The sequence below is a fragment of the Cygnus atratus genome, chromosome 1 (genome assembly GCF_013377495.2).
Source record: "Cygnus atratus isolate AKBS03 ecotype Queensland, Australia chromosome 1, CAtr_DNAZoo_HiC_assembly, whole genome shotgun sequence".
NCBI classification, from domain to species: Eukaryota; Metazoa; Chordata; class Aves; order Anseriformes; family Anatidae; genus Cygnus; species Cygnus atratus.
Genome location: NC_066362.1, coordinates 89,821,826 through 89,839,333, shown reverse-complemented (window position 1 = coordinate 89,839,333; position 17,508 = coordinate 89,821,826). Strand labels below are relative to the sequence as shown.

Sequence of the window (17,508 nt, the reverse complement as noted above, 5' to 3'; positions counted from 1 at the left end):
AAATGTAGGATTTGACACCAGTGAGCTCAAATGAAAAATGCATCTTTCACAAGACAGTTTTTATTCTTTGTTAAAGTTTACTTCAAAAGGAATGTTTCTCAATAGCTTTAAGTGCTAAGTGCTAGAGATGATAGGTAGTCTTAAGAGTTGCTTTAAGCGAGCCACGTATTAGTAAGTTCTGTGTTCATTGCTCCTCGTAGCATATCTTTCCTTGATTCATTTTTTTCCTTTGTGCAGAGTTAAGTGACTTTAAAGACAGGTTGCAGGTAAAGCCATAGTTTCCTAGCTCTTTTGAAGAAGCCATGGTTTTCTAGCTTTTTTGAACTAACACTTTGTTCGTTCACGTAAGTGCAAAGTATGTGTTCTGTAACTTCATTTTGCCTTGAAAACGAAAATTAGAGCATGCAGTTAAAAATCATTAAATGTAGCCAATGGAATCCAATGAAATGTTTGAATCGATATTAATGATTTATGAGCTCCCTTAATTTAACCAATTTTTTAAATGGATGGCTGGAGCCAAGATTACAAATGCTAGCGCAAGAAGAAGCTTTGTTGTTCGGTGATGGAAGGAAGAGACATCTCAGAGCGACAGTGAAATAGCTTACTTGAGCATAGAAAGTGCATGAACTTCATAAAGGTGTAATCTGTGCTATCACATTGCAGATGTGCCATATAAGCAGACATCTTCTGTTGCTGTAGCAGGGGCTGTGATTGGAGCAGTCCTTGCTCTTTTTATCATTACCATCTTTGTGACAGTGCTGCTGACCCCAAGGAAAAAAAGGCCATCTTATCTTGACAAAGTGTAAGTATGCATTGGATTTTTTTATATTTGAAAACAACTTACAGAATATAGTTTTATTGGAATTTACATGACTGAGTTGCCTTAAAAACTGTATAGCTATCATAATTTCAGGGCTGTATTTTCAAGGTAGTCAAATGTGATATCGCTTGCATTTCTGAAAAATAAATGAAGAAGCTAAGACTGGGTTCAGAGGTGGTACATATTCTTAATATGTTGATTTTAGCTTTATGCTTTTTGTTGTAATTGCTTGTAGTTGAAACAGGAGGATGGGGAGAGGCCTATCTTGACTTTGCCGGTACTAGTTTATCATAACCGTAGGTTTAATATCAAAGTAAACTAGCCATGCTTTGCAGAAGTAAAGGTCCAGTAGGATTTATCCTGCTATGTGTGTGAAATGAAGCAAGCACTCTGACTTGCATGGTTAGAAACAAGTGACTTAATGTGCTTTCTGGCGTGTTGGTTGGCTGTTCAAGTTTCTGATGCTGACATGCACTTGAGTTTTAAGCTTCTGATATGGTCAAACAGAAACAAGCAAACAGTCTAAACAGATTTTGTCAGGTAATGTAGCTGATGTCTAGACCGTGTTTGGAGAGTGCATAAAGCATGCATAAAAAGTGACAGTGGCTTAGAATATTTGTAAATACAAGTCCCTTCAAATATGCTATATACAATTAACGCTGAAACGGAATAAGAAATGAAAATGTCTGTCATCTCCCTGAATGCTTAATGAAGAGTTGAATAAAATAAAGCATTCAGCATAAAGTAACTTACAGCACTTGAATGTCTTGAGTTAGGAAAATAAGTCAGGTGTTTTTCTTAGAACTAAGTAATTTCTAACATTATTAGAAGTAATACTGTTTTCATGTTGGTTTCTCAAATTCTGTAGCTGAAGCATATTTATATGAAGAGATTTACACATTTGTATTCTATAGCCATTTGCTTTCACTGAGCTCATAACAGAAGTCTTGGATGTAATTGTTAGTAAGGCTTTTTGAAGAAAACTTGTATGGGTAAACGTTCCTCAAGCTCTATTTCATAACATAAAAATGATGATAGTTACCTATCACTTACAGCAGTCCCTATCCTACTTAGATGGAGGGTGGGAAGGCAGTTCTCTCCTACAAAAAGTGCTTGGTTGAATTATTTCCAGTGGTGGATAGGTTATTACAATGTTCCACAGTTGGGTTATTGCTGACCGAAATGGGTGTTCTTGAAAGTAAGCATTGGATGACTTTGCAGCTGGAGAAACATATATGACCCTTCAACTGGACTTCACAAACATGGTATGTCATACTTTGTTCTATTTTAATATAGGATTGATCTTCCACCCACTCAAAAACCATCTTCCTGTGAGGAGAGAGTATTCTCTGTACCACAGAAAGAAGCTATGCTTCAGGTGAGTAAGGGGTTATATATAAGTAGAGGTAGAAGTGATAACTATTGAGTTACTTCAGTCTCATTTTGCCTTCCTGGTAAAGTACCAAGGCTTTCATTTGTTAACTCACAACCAAAAGGTTTCTCTACCTATGTGATATCTGGATCTTATGTTCTTGGTGTTAATGGGATCCTTAAAGGTTGGACAACTGGTGAATAGATCTCTTTTGTATCTTTAATAGTGTTTGACAGTCAGCTGTTCTTGATGTTGAAGTGGTATTTGAAATTATGGCGATTAAGAGAATATACATAGCTTTATAAAAGGCTTTTCATTTTGGGAACAGATATATTTGGTAGACTTAACAAGAGACTTCAGCATAGTGATCTTTGCTGGTAACAATTGCCATTCTTTTAAGTTATTGTGGTTGGACTGGTTGGAATACATTGGAATTCTGGCTCCATGGTTTACTTAATATGCTTTTTTGATTCTTAGTGAGGGCTGCTAAATAATTGTCTGCAATTATCTTTTTTTATATTTTTTTATATAGTATACCTTCATCAGCACCAAAATATTCTATACTAGCTCTGTGACAATTACTTGAATTTTTAGTGCATTTGCATAGGTAGCTTAATGTGATCTAAAATAATGCTGTTCAGACAAGATTGGCATGTGTTTTCTGCTGGGTGTTTAGTGGTTGGTTGGTTGTAACCTGATGTGGAGATCTTAGTTACAGATTTTCTTAAAAGCACTGAAGATACTTCTGTAGATTTTCTTCAGGGGGTTGTTGGCTACTAAAGCTTACCAAATATAAGCTGACAATAAAACCTTTTCTCTTCTTAAAGCAATTAGTGCATGAAAATATTATTGTGTTACAGGTATTATGTTGAGTAACAGTTGCTAGTTTTGTTCCTGAGTGAAGTAGGAAACTAAGACCCACTACTATTATTAGAAGTTGGATGATTCTAATATTATGAATGTACAAAAATTGTAATTGACGAAAAGTGTAATAGATTGTTGTCTTCTGCTTTTGAAGGCAGTGTAACACCTAAGATGACACAAAGGAAGCAATGTTTTTTGTTCTTCGGGTTTGATACTTGTGCTAACTATGGAGTAACTCTTCTGGCATTACCATAGTTAGTGAATGCAATAGTAATGGAGCATACTTCTGCTAATACAGTCCTATGCTTGAAATATTATGGTAAAATATTATCTTGCTTACTGAATCAGAAGGTATGTACTATTGTAAGGTAGTTGTACATCTACAGTGCTGTCAAATGTTAAAAAGACAACAGAAAGAAATGCAATTTGCTATCCTTTACAGGGATACTCGGAAGCATCTCAGAGTCACAGAATATCCTAAGTTGGAAGGGACCTGCAAGGATCAAGTCCAGCTCTTGGCTTCGCACAGGACCACCCAAAAATCAAACCATGTGTCTGAGAGTGTTGTCTAAACACTTCTTGAACTCCCTCAGGCTCGGTGCTGTGACCACTGCCCTGAGGAGCCTGTCCCAGTGCCCAACCACCCTCTGGGTGCAGAACCTCTTCCTATCACCCAGCCTGATCCTCCCCTGTCCCAGCCCCATGCCACTCCCGTTCCCTCGGGTCCTGTCGCTGTCCCCAGAGAGCAGAGCTCAGTGCCTGCCCCTCCGCTCCCCTCATGAGGGAGCTGCAGGCCGCCATGAGGCCTCCCCTCAGCCTGCTCTGCTCTGGGCTGAACAAAAATAAGGGACCTCAGCCATTCCTCTAGACCCTTCCCATCTCTGTAGCCCTCTTTTGGACGCTCTAATAGTTTTATGTTTTCTTTATACTGTGGTGGTCAAAACCACCCACAGTGCTCAAAGTGATGCCACACCAGTGCAGAGTTGAGTGTAACAATGACTCCCTTGACCAGCTAGCAAAAATACTGTGCTTGATGCACCCCAGGATAAGGTTGGTCCTCCTGGCTGCCAGGGCACACTGCTGGCTTGTGTTTACCTTGCTGTTGACCAAAATCCTCAGATTCCTTTCTATTTGGACTGTTCTCCAGCCTCTCATCCCCTAGTCTGTACATATACACAGGGTTCCCCTTTTCCAGGTGCAGAATCTGGCACTTACTCTTGAACTTAATATTATTGTAGATTGCCCATCCCTCTAATTTGTCAAGATGTCTTTGCAAGGCATCTTGAATGTCAGCAGCTCTTCCCAATATAGTATCATCTGCAAACTTGGTTAAAGCACCTTCTAGTCCTACATCCAAGTCATTTGTGAAAACATTAGAGAACTGATCCTAAAATGGAGCCCTGCGGAACAACACTAGTGACTGGTCATCAGCCTCATGCAACCCCACTTTCTATAACTTATTGAGCCTGAGCCCTCAGACAACTGTTCATCCTTCGTGTTACGTTTTTATCTAGCTGTATGCTGGACATTTTCTCCAGAAGGATACCGTGATAAGCAATATTGAAAGTTTCACTGAAATCCAAAGTTACATCAACTGGCTTCCCTTGGTCAGCTAGATGAGTGACCTTGTCTTAAAAGGAAAGTAAGTTTGTTAGGACCTTCCCTGTCATGAACTCATTTTGGTTAAGATCAGTGACTGCATTGTCCTTCAGGTGTTTTTTCAGTAGCTCCCAAAATAATCTTCTCTGTAATTTTACCAGGCACTGAAGTGAGACTGAGAGGCCTGTAATTACCAGGGTAATCTTTCTTGTCCTTGAAAATTGTAACGATATTTGTCAGCTTCTAGTCAACTGGGACCTCTCCAGATTCCCAAGACCATGGAAGAAGAATTAAGAGGTCTCATGATGATATCAGACAGCTCTGAGTACCCTAGGCTGAATCCCAAGGGGCTCCCCAGACTTGTATGCATCCAGGTGGAACAGCAGATCCCACACAACATTGAGGTTGGCTGGGAATTTATTGTTCTGCAGTCAGTCCTCAAACTCAGGGCACCCGGAGTCCCAGAGCCCATGGCTAGTGTTGAAGACAGAGGAAAAGAAGGCATGAAATGTCTCTGCTTTTTTTATGTTCCTGTTTGTGAGGTGACTGTCCACATGAAGTAACGGGCCTGTGTTTTCTCCATCCTTTTGCTTTTCTTTTGCTCTTAAGATATTTTTAACAAGCCCTTTTTATTGTCCATCACGGTACTGTCCAGCTTCTACTCTAATTGAGCTTTGGCCATACAAAATTTCTCCCTACAAAGGCAAACAGCATCCCTGCAGTTCTTCCCATGTCACCTGACCTCGCTTCCAGCAGCCATATGCTTTTTTCTGCCTAAGCTCTAGAAGAAGAGCCCTGCTCAGCCAAGCCACCCTTCTGCCATGCCTGCTTGACTTCTCACATTTTAGAATTGCTGTTGCCTGTTCTCTTAGGCGGTGGTACTTAAAAAATGACCAGCACTGCTGTACCCCATTATCTTCAAAAGCAGTTTTGCAGGGGCCCTTACTAACTATTCACTGAGCAGCCTGAAGTCTGCTCTCCACATATCCAGTGCTGAAGTTCATGGTTTCTTTTTCTGAACTGTCTTTGAATTCTCTCTGGTTTTGCTTGCTGTGGCTTCTGTTAGTGACTACTTGGGAACTAAGAAAAGCTGAAGTTGGCTGTAATCTTTGTTGAACAAAGAAGAAAGTGTTTTATCTAAATGCATTTTACAAACTGAATACCAAAACCAGATTCAATTGAATACTCATTTCCCTCAAGCTGGATAAATACTTCCTAAGTTGTTTTGGGAAACGGAGAAGACATCAAATTCTCTTTCAAGCTACATGTTAACTATTCTTTATTTAGAACTAATGGATGTTGGCATAACATTGTTATTATACCTGTTTTGTTTTTCTTCTGTGGAATTTTGTAAAACTGAAAAGAACTGGAGCTGGAGGCTGTCTTCCTATCTGCTAATGATACTATCCATACACACGTACTGTCTGTTACGCTTGAGGCAAGTGCTTCTGCTTAATCTAATAGACGTAAGTGTCAAAATACTACCTTTAGTCAAGAAGTGATTGGTTGTATTGTTTTGTCATAATAAGCCAACACTTGAATAGCTATAAAGAGGGAGGAGAAGCAACTTAGTGTGTCTGCCTTGTCCTGTTTGGCTAAGTGTCTGTAGTGGCCATGTAAATTATGTTCTAAATGCCGTTTGAACTGCAGTGTCTAGACAGAAGTGAGAAGCATGTTGGTAGGCTTCTTTCCAAATAGTTCAGATACAAGCTTATAGCTATGCTGAAAAGAAAAGCAGGTGAAGCGTTGCCGTATTGAAAACAGCAACAGATGATCACGTTAAATCTGAGCAGAAATAAGCTGCACAAAAGCACAAAGTAAAGCTAAAGGAGAATGAACTTAAATGGTACCTTTTACATGTTTACAGTAGCTGAGGAGCAATGCAATTTAATCTGATTCTGTTGATACATGTAGTGTGCAATATTTTTAATCGTTGATACAGTTAGTGCTCAAGTAGAGCACAGTAGTTTTTATGGTCATGTGAATTATTTCAGATGTAACTGAATAAGCTGAAATGCTCCCATTTGTGTGCAGTAGTCAATTTTTAAGTAGATCTTAATGCATATGTGAGCATATGAGTGTTGGTATTAAAAGGAAGGGGAGTGTTACACGCATTTGATAATAGTGGAAAACAAATGTTTTCATAGTAACTCTTTCAGACTTGGAAGCTTTAAGTGTAGTTGGTGTTTGTACTAATGTTGAGCATTCAACACATAAGTAGAAGTACGTTGTAACTGAACACTCCTAATTTTTTATACTGATATTTGTGGATACCAACTTACATTTTCCTGTGACTCATGTAACAATTGAGAGGAAAAAAGGCCCTAAAAGAGTGAGGGTGTAGGCTAAATCAAAGAGACAGGAAACAGAACAAATATAAAAATGACCATGTAAATAGCTTTTACTGTGAAAACTGTCTATCTCTGAGCTCTTGCTTTCATGCTTTTTTTCCTAATCATTGTCATGGAAATACTGTTTGTTTACTCAGAACTGCTTTTTACATGCAATGTGAAAGAGCAGTGAGCAGCCTGAGGGTTATATTCTTGGTGAGGGCACAATCTTTGCTTGGCAACTGAGTTTTGAGGCAAGTCAAGAAGTTGAGCAATGGAAGAATTCCAGTAGCTTGAAGAGGAATTTCTCTGTTGCATAATATTAATAAAAGGAGTGGGAGGGGGGGCACTAATCCAGGCAAATGATTTGATTATTCAAGTTACTTAACTATTTCATAGAATATATTGCAAAGGAATATATTTCTAAGAAGCCAAGTTGACTTGTTTAGAAACATGACTGAGACAGGAGCTCTTTGATATTATGGGAAAAAATTGAATTATGTCATGCTTGACAAGCCTTTCCAAAGAAAATGGAAAAAATAATAATACTTCAACTGTGATTTTATATAATGTAATGCATGAATATTCAGGATTCTTGAAACACTCAAATTATTTGGACTTTTTTTTGTAGCAGCAGAAAGAAAAGCAGAGAAAGGAAATACAGTCAAGTAGGTAATTCTAGCCCAGAAAAGACTGACTTGAGTCTTGAAACTTCAAACACCTAACATCTATAAGCAAACTATCCTGTCAAATGGTAAAGCCCTTCAATGGTAATACAAGTATTCCTTTCCAAAACAGGAAAAAAGTGAACTTGTAGTAGCTTAGTTAAAAACATAAGGCTATGCAACACCCCTTTATTGAATGATATTTCTAGACCATATGCAAAAAGTAGTCTTGAATAGAGGAAAATACTGATTCATTTATGGCACTTGATATTGATTCATTCATGGCGCTCCTGCACTCTTCTACTTGTTTTCCTAATGATCTTAATACAGGTAGGAATTTCTCTTCCTTGATGGAAAAGGAAGCGTTATTATAAACTGCTTTAGACTGCAAAGTTGTTTAGGCAAACAGGATCGAGTAGAAGGAAGCATAAAATGTGTGCAGATTAACTCATCCATATTGATGAAGGATCTTAAAACAGGAAGGAAACATTAACCTGATAGGGACTAGAATGAGGCTTGACTTTTTATTAATGGACCTTGAATGTATGAAGACAATGATATACTCTGTGGGATGGATTCCTATAAATGAGATCTCTTAGACATGGGGAGTAGATAGGACATATTTATAATGGGATTTGTGAATTGGAAAGGATGAGAAAATGTAAGATGAAGAGGTTGTTGAGATAATTGGTTGAGCCTTTTAAAGGACTGTTTGAGAAGAAGCATGTTGAAAGTAAAATTCAGTGCTCTTGGGAAACACTGAAATGCATAAAGTAAAGCATTAGGAAGGAGATAGGAGAAGAAAAGCAACACTTGGAAATATCAAGTTTGCAGCAAAAAACAGTGAAACAAGACATTAGATTCATGAAGATTTATGACATTGGAATAAGCTGACATTCAAATTATGAAGTTTTAATTGGAAGAAAAACACTCCTCACTTTTGTCAGTTTGAAGACTTGGTTGTTCCTTAGGAAACATTGGTTTCCTGAGATCCTTCACTTGGCTCCAGTTTAAGATGTAAATGTCCAATTAGTGTAGAGGTCATCTTGAATGATTACAAGCTGTTACTTTGCTATATGGTTCTGTGCTTGAACCACATGTTCTTATATTCTTACTCGTTCATAATGTGTTAGAGTAGACTGTTAGAGTAGAACAAGATTTTGACTTGTCTTTTTACAGGAGTGGAATGTTGTCATGCTTGGCGCTGTCCTCTGTGTTGCTTAAAGCAAGTCTTTAAATGTAGAACTGGCAACTTTTACCTTAGCTTTCTTTTTAACATAGAGATGCAGTGATTATTAGTATTGTACTTTGAGACAGTAGTTTCTGAATTGGAAAACAAAATGAAAAAAAAAAAGACCTGTTTAATTTAAAGATTTAACCAATACAATTTTTAGACATTGCACTTGGTATTGAGGAAAAATATTTATTTCTGTTGAACAGGGCTTTAAACTATTACTTGATCAAACTTTTTTCACTGCTGACAAAGAAAGGGGAGAAGAGTTACTCTCTCGTATGCTTGAAGGTCTGGAGTGGACAGATAGTTACTGTTCTGTATTCTTCCCACAGTGCTATCAGGAACTAATACAACAAAACAACAACAAAACAAAAACCATTAAGTTTACATTATTTTTAGTGAATTGATTCTTTGTTTAGATAGAAAATGACTGACAGAGTAGAATGGATTGGAGATCTTGAGCTTGACTGAGTAAGGTTTAAATTTGGGGATGAAGGTTTGGTGAACTAACTACTCGAAATGCTGATATTACATCATGATTTGAATAGTACAAGTCCTAAGATCCTGCTTAGGTGAGACCCAAGCAAAACACAGATGCCTCTTTTCTCCTGTTGGATTGGTGTGTTAAATTGCTCAGATAAAATCTGTTCTTGTTTTTTAGCAGCTGCTGAATTTATCAGTAGTTTGTCTTCTGAGATTGGAGCAAACTTACACTTCAAACACTGAGAATATCAGAAGTTATGCAGGGTGCTTTAGCCATGTTTAAAATTGATGCTTGGAGCAGCATAAGTCATGACTGAAGGAAACAGTTGGCCATTCTGAAAGAAATATTGAAGAACAAGTGTTCACCTACCAAGTGAAGAACCGTTCTGAAGAATAGAAAAAATCTGTTCTCTCTCCTTTCATTAAGACAAAAATCTACAGAAATGAGATTTTTCTGTGAGCTAATAGAAAAGAAGAGAAATAATTTTCCCAGGCAGCTTATCATCTTGCTTGTTGTCTAGCATATCTTTGAATAGCATTTACAACCACTGTTCAGGCTGGAAAGGTGATTATACTTAAACCAGACATCTGGATGAACTCTGGAAGTGCCTTCCTGCCATACTTTTCTAGCTTACTTTCAAGAGCACAGTATGTATGCTGCTCTATATATGCCAGTAATGCTGATTTTCTAACAACAGAATATAACAATAAATACTGGTTTCTCTCTGTCTATGTTAACGATACATTAATCATAGATAAGTTAGCTGTAGTTAGCTCATTTTTCTTCAAGTGTTTGCAGTGAGGGGGATTTCCATCTGGTATTACTTCATTGAAGTTGGATTATTTCAGTGTAGTTGGTTATGGAGTATTTGTGTACTTCAGTATGGGTTCTGGTTGCCATCAATATGTAATGCATACCCTAAATAAGCCACAATGTCTTTCTTACAGTATCAGTAGTGCTAATAGTCATAGATGTTCCAAAAGCAATAGAGTTGACAAGATACAGAAACTTTCTAAAATACTGTTTTCTATCACTAAGTTTTTTCTTCAGTCTTGAACTTAATCCATTACTACTTGTTCCTTACTGAATATTCTGATGGACAGGGATAACATCTGTGTTTTAGCTTTTTATGTACTTGTAATTTTATTGATATGCTTTTGTTCTAGTTTTAGCACAAGCACTTAGATCAGAGCACGGCAGCATCAGTCACACTCTTGGGAACATCGGTGTTTGGTCTTTATGTTTGGGCTAAATCTATTGGCGCATAAAGCTGACACAGCCCATGTACATAGTTTCAGTTCGCTTATGAAATGTAGTAGATGCAGATAGTCTTTGTTCTCTGCTCTGTCTGCTATCAGAGAACCTCTGTGTTCATTACTGAGTTTCCTGAAGACATGAAATAGACTACAGATACACTGTTGGGGTAGGATAGTATTGCTTAATCAGTATCTACTGCTTGATTGGAGTACTGCTTGATCAGTAGATTGGAGTCAGCTTTAAGACTTCTTTGTTACTATAATAGCCATGTAGTGCTAATAAGTTTAGAAAAGTAAGAGATCTGTAAAAACTACATTGATTCTGCTCATGGAACTGTTCTTTGGAATCCAGTCAAAGGCAAATAACCAAATAAGTGAATTGACTTACTTCTGTAAGTAGAAGGCATCAAATAACAAGCACTTTTGCTTTGGATATTGCCTTTAGAAATTCGTATTTTTTTCAGAAGGAACAGCTTTATTTAATTTTTATCAAATTAAGAAATACTTAATTTCATCAAATGGAGAAAACAACGTTATCCCCTTTTACTGTTAGTAGTATCCAATTAAATTCCTTCTCAGTTAAATACTTCTGTGCAATATCGAACTGTATTTATCCATATGATGATAATGATGATTGTGAAGTCTTGTACTATACTTTGGATTTGACTTGGTTTTAAGTGTGACTTGTCTAAAGTCAATGTCATAAATTTAAAAAGCTTCTTAATCTCACTCAAATATGCTAATATTTAAAGTCAAAGTAAAATTCATGAAAATAACACTAGTATGTTGACAACAGCATTTTTCTTCACACCAGAGATTAGCTCGTAAGGGGTGTTCTAAAAGGTGGTCAGTTAAGACACTTGAAAATGCCGAATGCGTTTTTGTGATGAGTAGTGTATTTGTGTAAAATAAACCTGTTCTGCAGTTTTGACTTGCTTCCACTAACTTTTCTTTCAGAAAGAACATTTTGCTTTGCAAAGCCAGTGTGGAGAGAGAGAGACTGGGAACTTGCAGCACATGGTAAATAAGATGGCTTGAATTCCTAAGCAAAACTGATTTACTCCACTTTCTTAAAATAAGTGTGAGGATGTTTTATAGTACGAAGAACAAAATACTTGTCTGTCCAAGTCAATAACTGTTGGATGTGTGGGTTTGCTGTCCATTAAGTTGAATGAGTCAATAGGACTTGAAAATACTGTATTTCCTAAATAGTTTTGCTGACTAATTTAATCACATAATCACTAGAACTTTAAAGTTCTTGTTGAATAAAATAACAAAGCACAGAAGTGCTGACAGACACTTTGATAGTCTGTTTTGCTTTTTAGATTTGAGTTAAATTCTAACTTTGAAGCAGAAGTTACGAGGTCAACTTTGAGTAGTTATTAACATTTGCAGTATAATAGTCTTAGTGATTGGAATTTTCAAGTTCATGTTTCTTTATACCTAGGATTATTTTGGAGATTATAGACCTTTCATTTTCATCAAAGGTTTAACAAGAATGGGAATTGTGGGTTCTATACATGAAATATGAAACTGTTTATTTCTTGTATGTGCTTAGAAAGTCATGAATGGAAAGCAACTTACCTGCGAAGCTGAAGAGCTACAGGAACAACAGAGTCTTCAGCATATATATCCTGTTTATCAGCACACGTATTACAAAAATTGGAGCAGCAGACACCCTCAAAGCTTGGGGCCTGGGAGAGTCTACATCAATCCAAGGGAGCATTATGTATGATTCCACATGCAGATGCTAATTTTAAGATATGAGTTTTTTCATACTCGTTGACCATACAACCAATATGGTTTGTTGGCTTTCATCTCTAAAAGATTATTTTTTTTTTTCTTGTGGAAGCAAATTGCATAGCAATTTTGTGTAAGTAAACCCTATGGAATTTGTGACTTAACTTGATTCTAGCATTGGTATGTATTTCTTTTAGTAGTTACAGTACAACATCAGCCTGCCGAACGAGGAGTGCGACCTAGCTTTATTAACCTTCATAGCCTTAAGATGTATATACTACAGTTTGTTAGGTTGACCCATGACCGAGTGTGGTTAGGCTGTTGCCCCAGTTATCAGTGAGTATTCTCTCCCTAAACAGATGTTATAAATAAACAGATGTTATAAAATTGCCTATGTAAAAATGAGTAAAAGGCCAGCAGGAGAACTGAATTCCAGGTGATCTAAGTAGTCATAGGCCATCAGTCAGTTTTTTTGCATCTTGGAAAGCCTGGGATAATTATTTTGACTGGCCTTAGCAATTGATTTCTCCACTACCTCTACCTCTCCCAGTCAAATGAGCAACTAGACTACCTCTCAAGTACTGATTTACTGTTTCATAACATGTTGGGTGTCTTCCCACCTTGCAAAAACAGACATAATTTTTCTTATATCAGGAATTTTGTGTTCCATGTTATTTTCATCCTGGCTGTCAGTTGATGTACTTTCTGGTTATAGTTTCAGAGTAGGTCTACATGAAATTTAGTTGCAGGAAGTAGATTTAGACTGATAAAACTCACGACTATTTAGCCATTTTCTCAGTTAAGTTTTTCAGAGTTTGCTCTCGCTTGTCAATAAATGTATTTCATGTTCTTTGGTTTCTTCTCAATTTGTGATAAAACTATTGCCGTGACACATTCTTATGTCTTGACAAGAAAAGGAAAGCTTCAGTAGTCTTCAAGTAGTTTTCAGTGCTGTACTTTCATCTTAAACAGTACTGTAAAATAACTGGTGAATGTACTCATGTTACCAGTGCTAGGTGTTCCAGATCAAGTCTTATGAGTGTGAGTAATGGTTGAAAAACATGCTCAGGATCTTAAAGTAAATTTTCTTTCAGAGTAAAATACTCAGCAAGTAAAAAGAAAAAAATATATATATACATTTACCAATGCCAAAATGAGCTCATGGGACAATCTTGAAGTTTAAGGCAGCAAGAAATAAGATGCTGACTGAAATTGCTTTGGAGAAACGTACACATGTACAGAGTAAGGATTTGGTCAGATGACTTTAAGACAAAACATGAAGTATGGCTACTTCACACTGAACTAACTTGTTACAGATTGAACATAATGTCTGTAATATCGGTGTTTTTTCCTGCAGACATGATTTGATTTTTGAGACAGAAGACTCCCCATTGCAGAAGCAATAGAATTGAAACCTTGTACAGTTAAATGTGCTGCAGGCAGAATGCTTTTAGAAAAATATGTATTCATCTCAATTGTAGTAATGTTAATGACATCACTATGATAGGGTTAGGTAAACGCTTGTAGTTTGGTACAGGCAGTAGCTAGAAGCTGATGGCTTAGATGCCCGTTTTCTGGGCACTAATCAGGCATTAACTGTTATCTTGCTAAGCAACTTGCTTTTATATGTGGGTGAAGCTGACAGCTGAAGGTATGACAAAGCAAAATTTTGGGAAGAACCTGTTTCTTGGGAGCTTTCTTTGGCTGTTCTCTTGTGGACTGATGAGCATGTTCATTTAAATTCTGAGCAGCTCTTTTCAACTTTGAGGCCTGCTGCTGTATTTGAGACCTGACGAAGGGCTTGTACACCCCAAAACTGTTTCCAATGTAAGCTTGCTTCTGGTAATTAGACCAATATTATTGAGCAAGACTTAATGCAAAAAATGTTGAAAGTGCATTACAGGGAGGTTCAAAACTGCTGTTGTAGTAATGATTACAGTAAATTCATTAGTTGAATATGATACTGAAAAGCTAGTAACTTCCTATTATGATGACATGAAAAAAAAAACTTGAGTTTAGACATTATTCTACTTCCTTTTTCTTAATTGCAGATGCATTTTGTTTTGAGGAGTTGAGATGGGGATGAAGGAGAAAGGGAGGGAGAATGTTGGCAAAAAAGTCCATTTTCTAGTTATTTCTAAAAAATATTTCTAAAAATGTAGGATTAGCTTAAAAAAAAATGTAGTCTGCCTATGTTGCTCAAAACAACAAAATGTTTGTCAAAAGTTTGAATTGTAAGCTCTCCATCAGCATGTACTTTGCCCTAAAGTAGTTAAGGCAATGTATTACTGTAATTGTTACCTGTGAGAGGATTTTTTTTTGTAATATATTCAGGGACATTTAGAGTATTAAGTCTTCTGAAATGTTGCCTACAGTCTTAAGTGTGGCTAGATGTTGGGGGGAGGGTATTTTTGCATAGAATTCTCTGAAGATAACAGGAGAATGCTAATTAGGATTGCACAGAAGATTGCACACGTAGAAGTGAGTTTGATCTGCTTTTTTAAGGTGTAGAAAATGTCTTTTTATTTTTGTATATCTTTAAATGTATTCGGATTTTGATTTGAATAAACATATGAGATGTAAGTTTTTATATGTTTAGATTTAAGATTAAATGTACCCATTTTCTTGGCATGATATATTTCTTCATGTTTCTTTCTCTGGTTCTGTATGTGCAGCATGTGACTTTTTCTAGTAGTACTGCTTTTGAATACCTGTGGTGTTGGATGCTGAAGCGAGATGTCCTGCCAACAGTTGTTGTATTTAACAGGAGGGTTATGGTATTTGATGAGAACTAAACTTTGAGCCTGCAGTCCATTTACTGAGCTCTGAATTATCTATATATCTGTGCATTTTACAATTGCATTTGTTGTATGCATTTAAGTGGGATAATGTGTGAGCGTGTAAATCACTTGTTGATTCTTGATTGGGTGTGTAGTAACCATTGATTTTGGGATGACAGTTGATTTGTACTTATTGGTGTACCTGATTTTTTTTTTGGTGAAGATACTGCCATATTTTGTGCCAAAGGACAAGAAAAGGGGTAGGGGAGAAAAGCAAAACTGACCAAATAGGAAGCTGATGCATATGTCCACACAACAGTCAAAAACCCAATTTGAGGCTCTCTTTGAAGTGCCACTACCCTTCACTGGAGTAGTGAAGTGATGCTAAAGAGGGTAGTGATTGTTGGGAATTACTGTACATCTGGATAGCACTTCCTCTCTCAGGATTGCTTCAGTTCTACTAGAGCTTGTATCTCAGTATCTCATCCTGATTAGTATCGGTAAATAATTAAAATATAATTGGACACGCTTCATTAGAGGTATTCTTGAAACCTTTCAAATAACTTTAAAATAATTGTCTTAATTACTGAGTGTTCCTATCAATCCTGTAAATTAACAGACTAAGACAGCCTTGAGTTTTTTTCAAGCATGTTGACCTCTAATACTAACAAGTGTGTGCTTGTTTTCTAGGTGCAGATGAGGGGAAACTTCTAGATATCTATACAGACCCACAAAACAAGGCCAGCTCTTCTGTAAGGCTGGAAATCGGGAAAGTCACTATTTGAAATAAACTGGTCAAAAGATAAGAGGTGAAATTCAGCTTAAATGTAATATGAAATGTAATATGTTTAACTCTGAGTTCTTGGTGCATTAGTAATTAATAGTTGTTTGCTCTGTCTTCTGGATTTTCCCTACCAACAATTTTATCTTGTGCCTAGTCCCCAAACTGAAATCTGTGATACAGACAAGAAGTTACCAAAGGTAGCTTTTTATGTTCCCATCTGTGACATGCTTCGCTGTTACTAAAATGCTTTTTGTTTGTAAAACATTAAGCGAACATATGGAGCTAGTTGCTCTACCTGTTTTTTCTCATCTTTAGTTGAAACAATAAATATTAGGACAAAATTGTGGTGTCTTTCCGGTAGGCCTGTGCAGTTGCAAAAAGCTGACGGTTACTGCCAGGTACGTGGTCAGTGCTACCTCATGGTTTGTTGATTGTCTGGTATAACTACGGAGGGGTTTTCTATTTGTGTGTTCAGTTACAAGATACACTGAGTAACAGAAAGTGTTAGGACTACACTTGGACTACACAAGTCTTGACAGCCGCTCACAACTTGAAGTTAATGGCTTTGGTCTCTGAGAAGAGCTTTTCCCTGCTTTTTGCTTATGAGTTATTTAAGAGAACAGTGCATGTACTGTGAAGCTGCTTGGGACCAAAGAACCTAAAACACTTTATATCCCAGACTGTCAACCTTTAAAAGAAAAAAACACAGGTGAAATTCTAATGTGCCTTGAAGTAATCTGTTGTTAAGCTTGTACAAGAGAGCCTAAACTTTCTTCTAGCCTTTGTGAAATCTAAAGATGTACAGTTTAATTGGCAAGTGAAGTATTGGTGCATCTCAGTCAGGATCTTGCTCAAATTCTGCATATCAGACTACAAGACAATGTCCTGGAACCAGCAACAAGTTTGTTTTATTTCTGTTCAGTTTCAGATTTGTTCTTCGTCAGGATTGTCACTCATTCATTTTTCCCTTTAATAGCTGTGTCTCAGAAATGTATTCAGCTGTGACGTTTCGTAATAAGTCAGACATGTCTCTGAATTTCGTTTCAGTGGACTTTTGGTGATAAATGAAAGTAATAGTCTAGACAGAGAATAGATGTCTCCGTAATTATACATCTGTTCATGATGCCACTTCTCGCCGCTTGATTGTGTGATGTGCGCCTTAGGATGCAAGGGTGAACTGAGGAAAGAGAACGAGTCTTGTCGCATCAGAATGGGGTGCCTTCAGTAGCTGAAGATGATATCGCAACAGACTTTGTGCATTGAAATATGCTCAGCAGTTTCTGTCTGTCACAGGTATAGTAGCTGTGAGTCAGCCTAGTTTCCACACAAAATTGATAGGGCAGCAGGTATTTTCGGTTAGTATGTTACTAGAGTGTTTTCAGAGGGATGGGTGGGAGGGAAGTGTGCTACTTCAGCTTGAACAGTGTACTTGCTTCATCTCACAAGTCAGAAATGTCACAGAGATCCATGAATGATGTCTTCGTGGCCTGTGTTACTGATGACCCAGCTAAATGTGTTTATGGTACTGAGTCCAGCCATTTCACCATGCACTGGATCCATATGAAGTGAAGTTGTGGACA

The 17,508-nt window shown here is 37.2% G+C and overlaps 1 protein-coding gene across 2 annotated transcripts in view; it reads left to right on the top strand.

Annotated features, from left to right (window-relative positions):
* Nucleotides 1-16,028, top strand: part of NECTIN3 (nectin cell adhesion molecule 3) — a 68,306-nt gene extending 52,278 nt beyond the window's left edge. The window contains exons 6-10 of one of the 2 annotated variants that reach the window (XM_035540513.2): nucleotides 664-802; nucleotides 2,117-2,198; nucleotides 11,582-11,644; nucleotides 12,183-12,353; nucleotides 15,835-16,028. In XM_035540513.2, the coding sequence (XP_035396406.1) occupies nucleotides 664-802; nucleotides 2,117-2,198; nucleotides 11,582-11,644; nucleotides 12,183-12,353; nucleotides 15,835-15,858 (479 nt within the window). In that variant the 3' untranslated portion in view covers nucleotides 15,859-16,028. Of the gene's footprint in view, nucleotides 1-663; nucleotides 803-2,116; nucleotides 2,199-3,498; nucleotides 3,553-11,581; nucleotides 11,645-12,182; nucleotides 12,354-15,834 lie in introns of those variants that run through there. The other variant, XM_035540515.2, reaches the window with a different exon arrangement.
* Nucleotides 16,029-17,508: the final 1,480 nt, after the last annotated feature.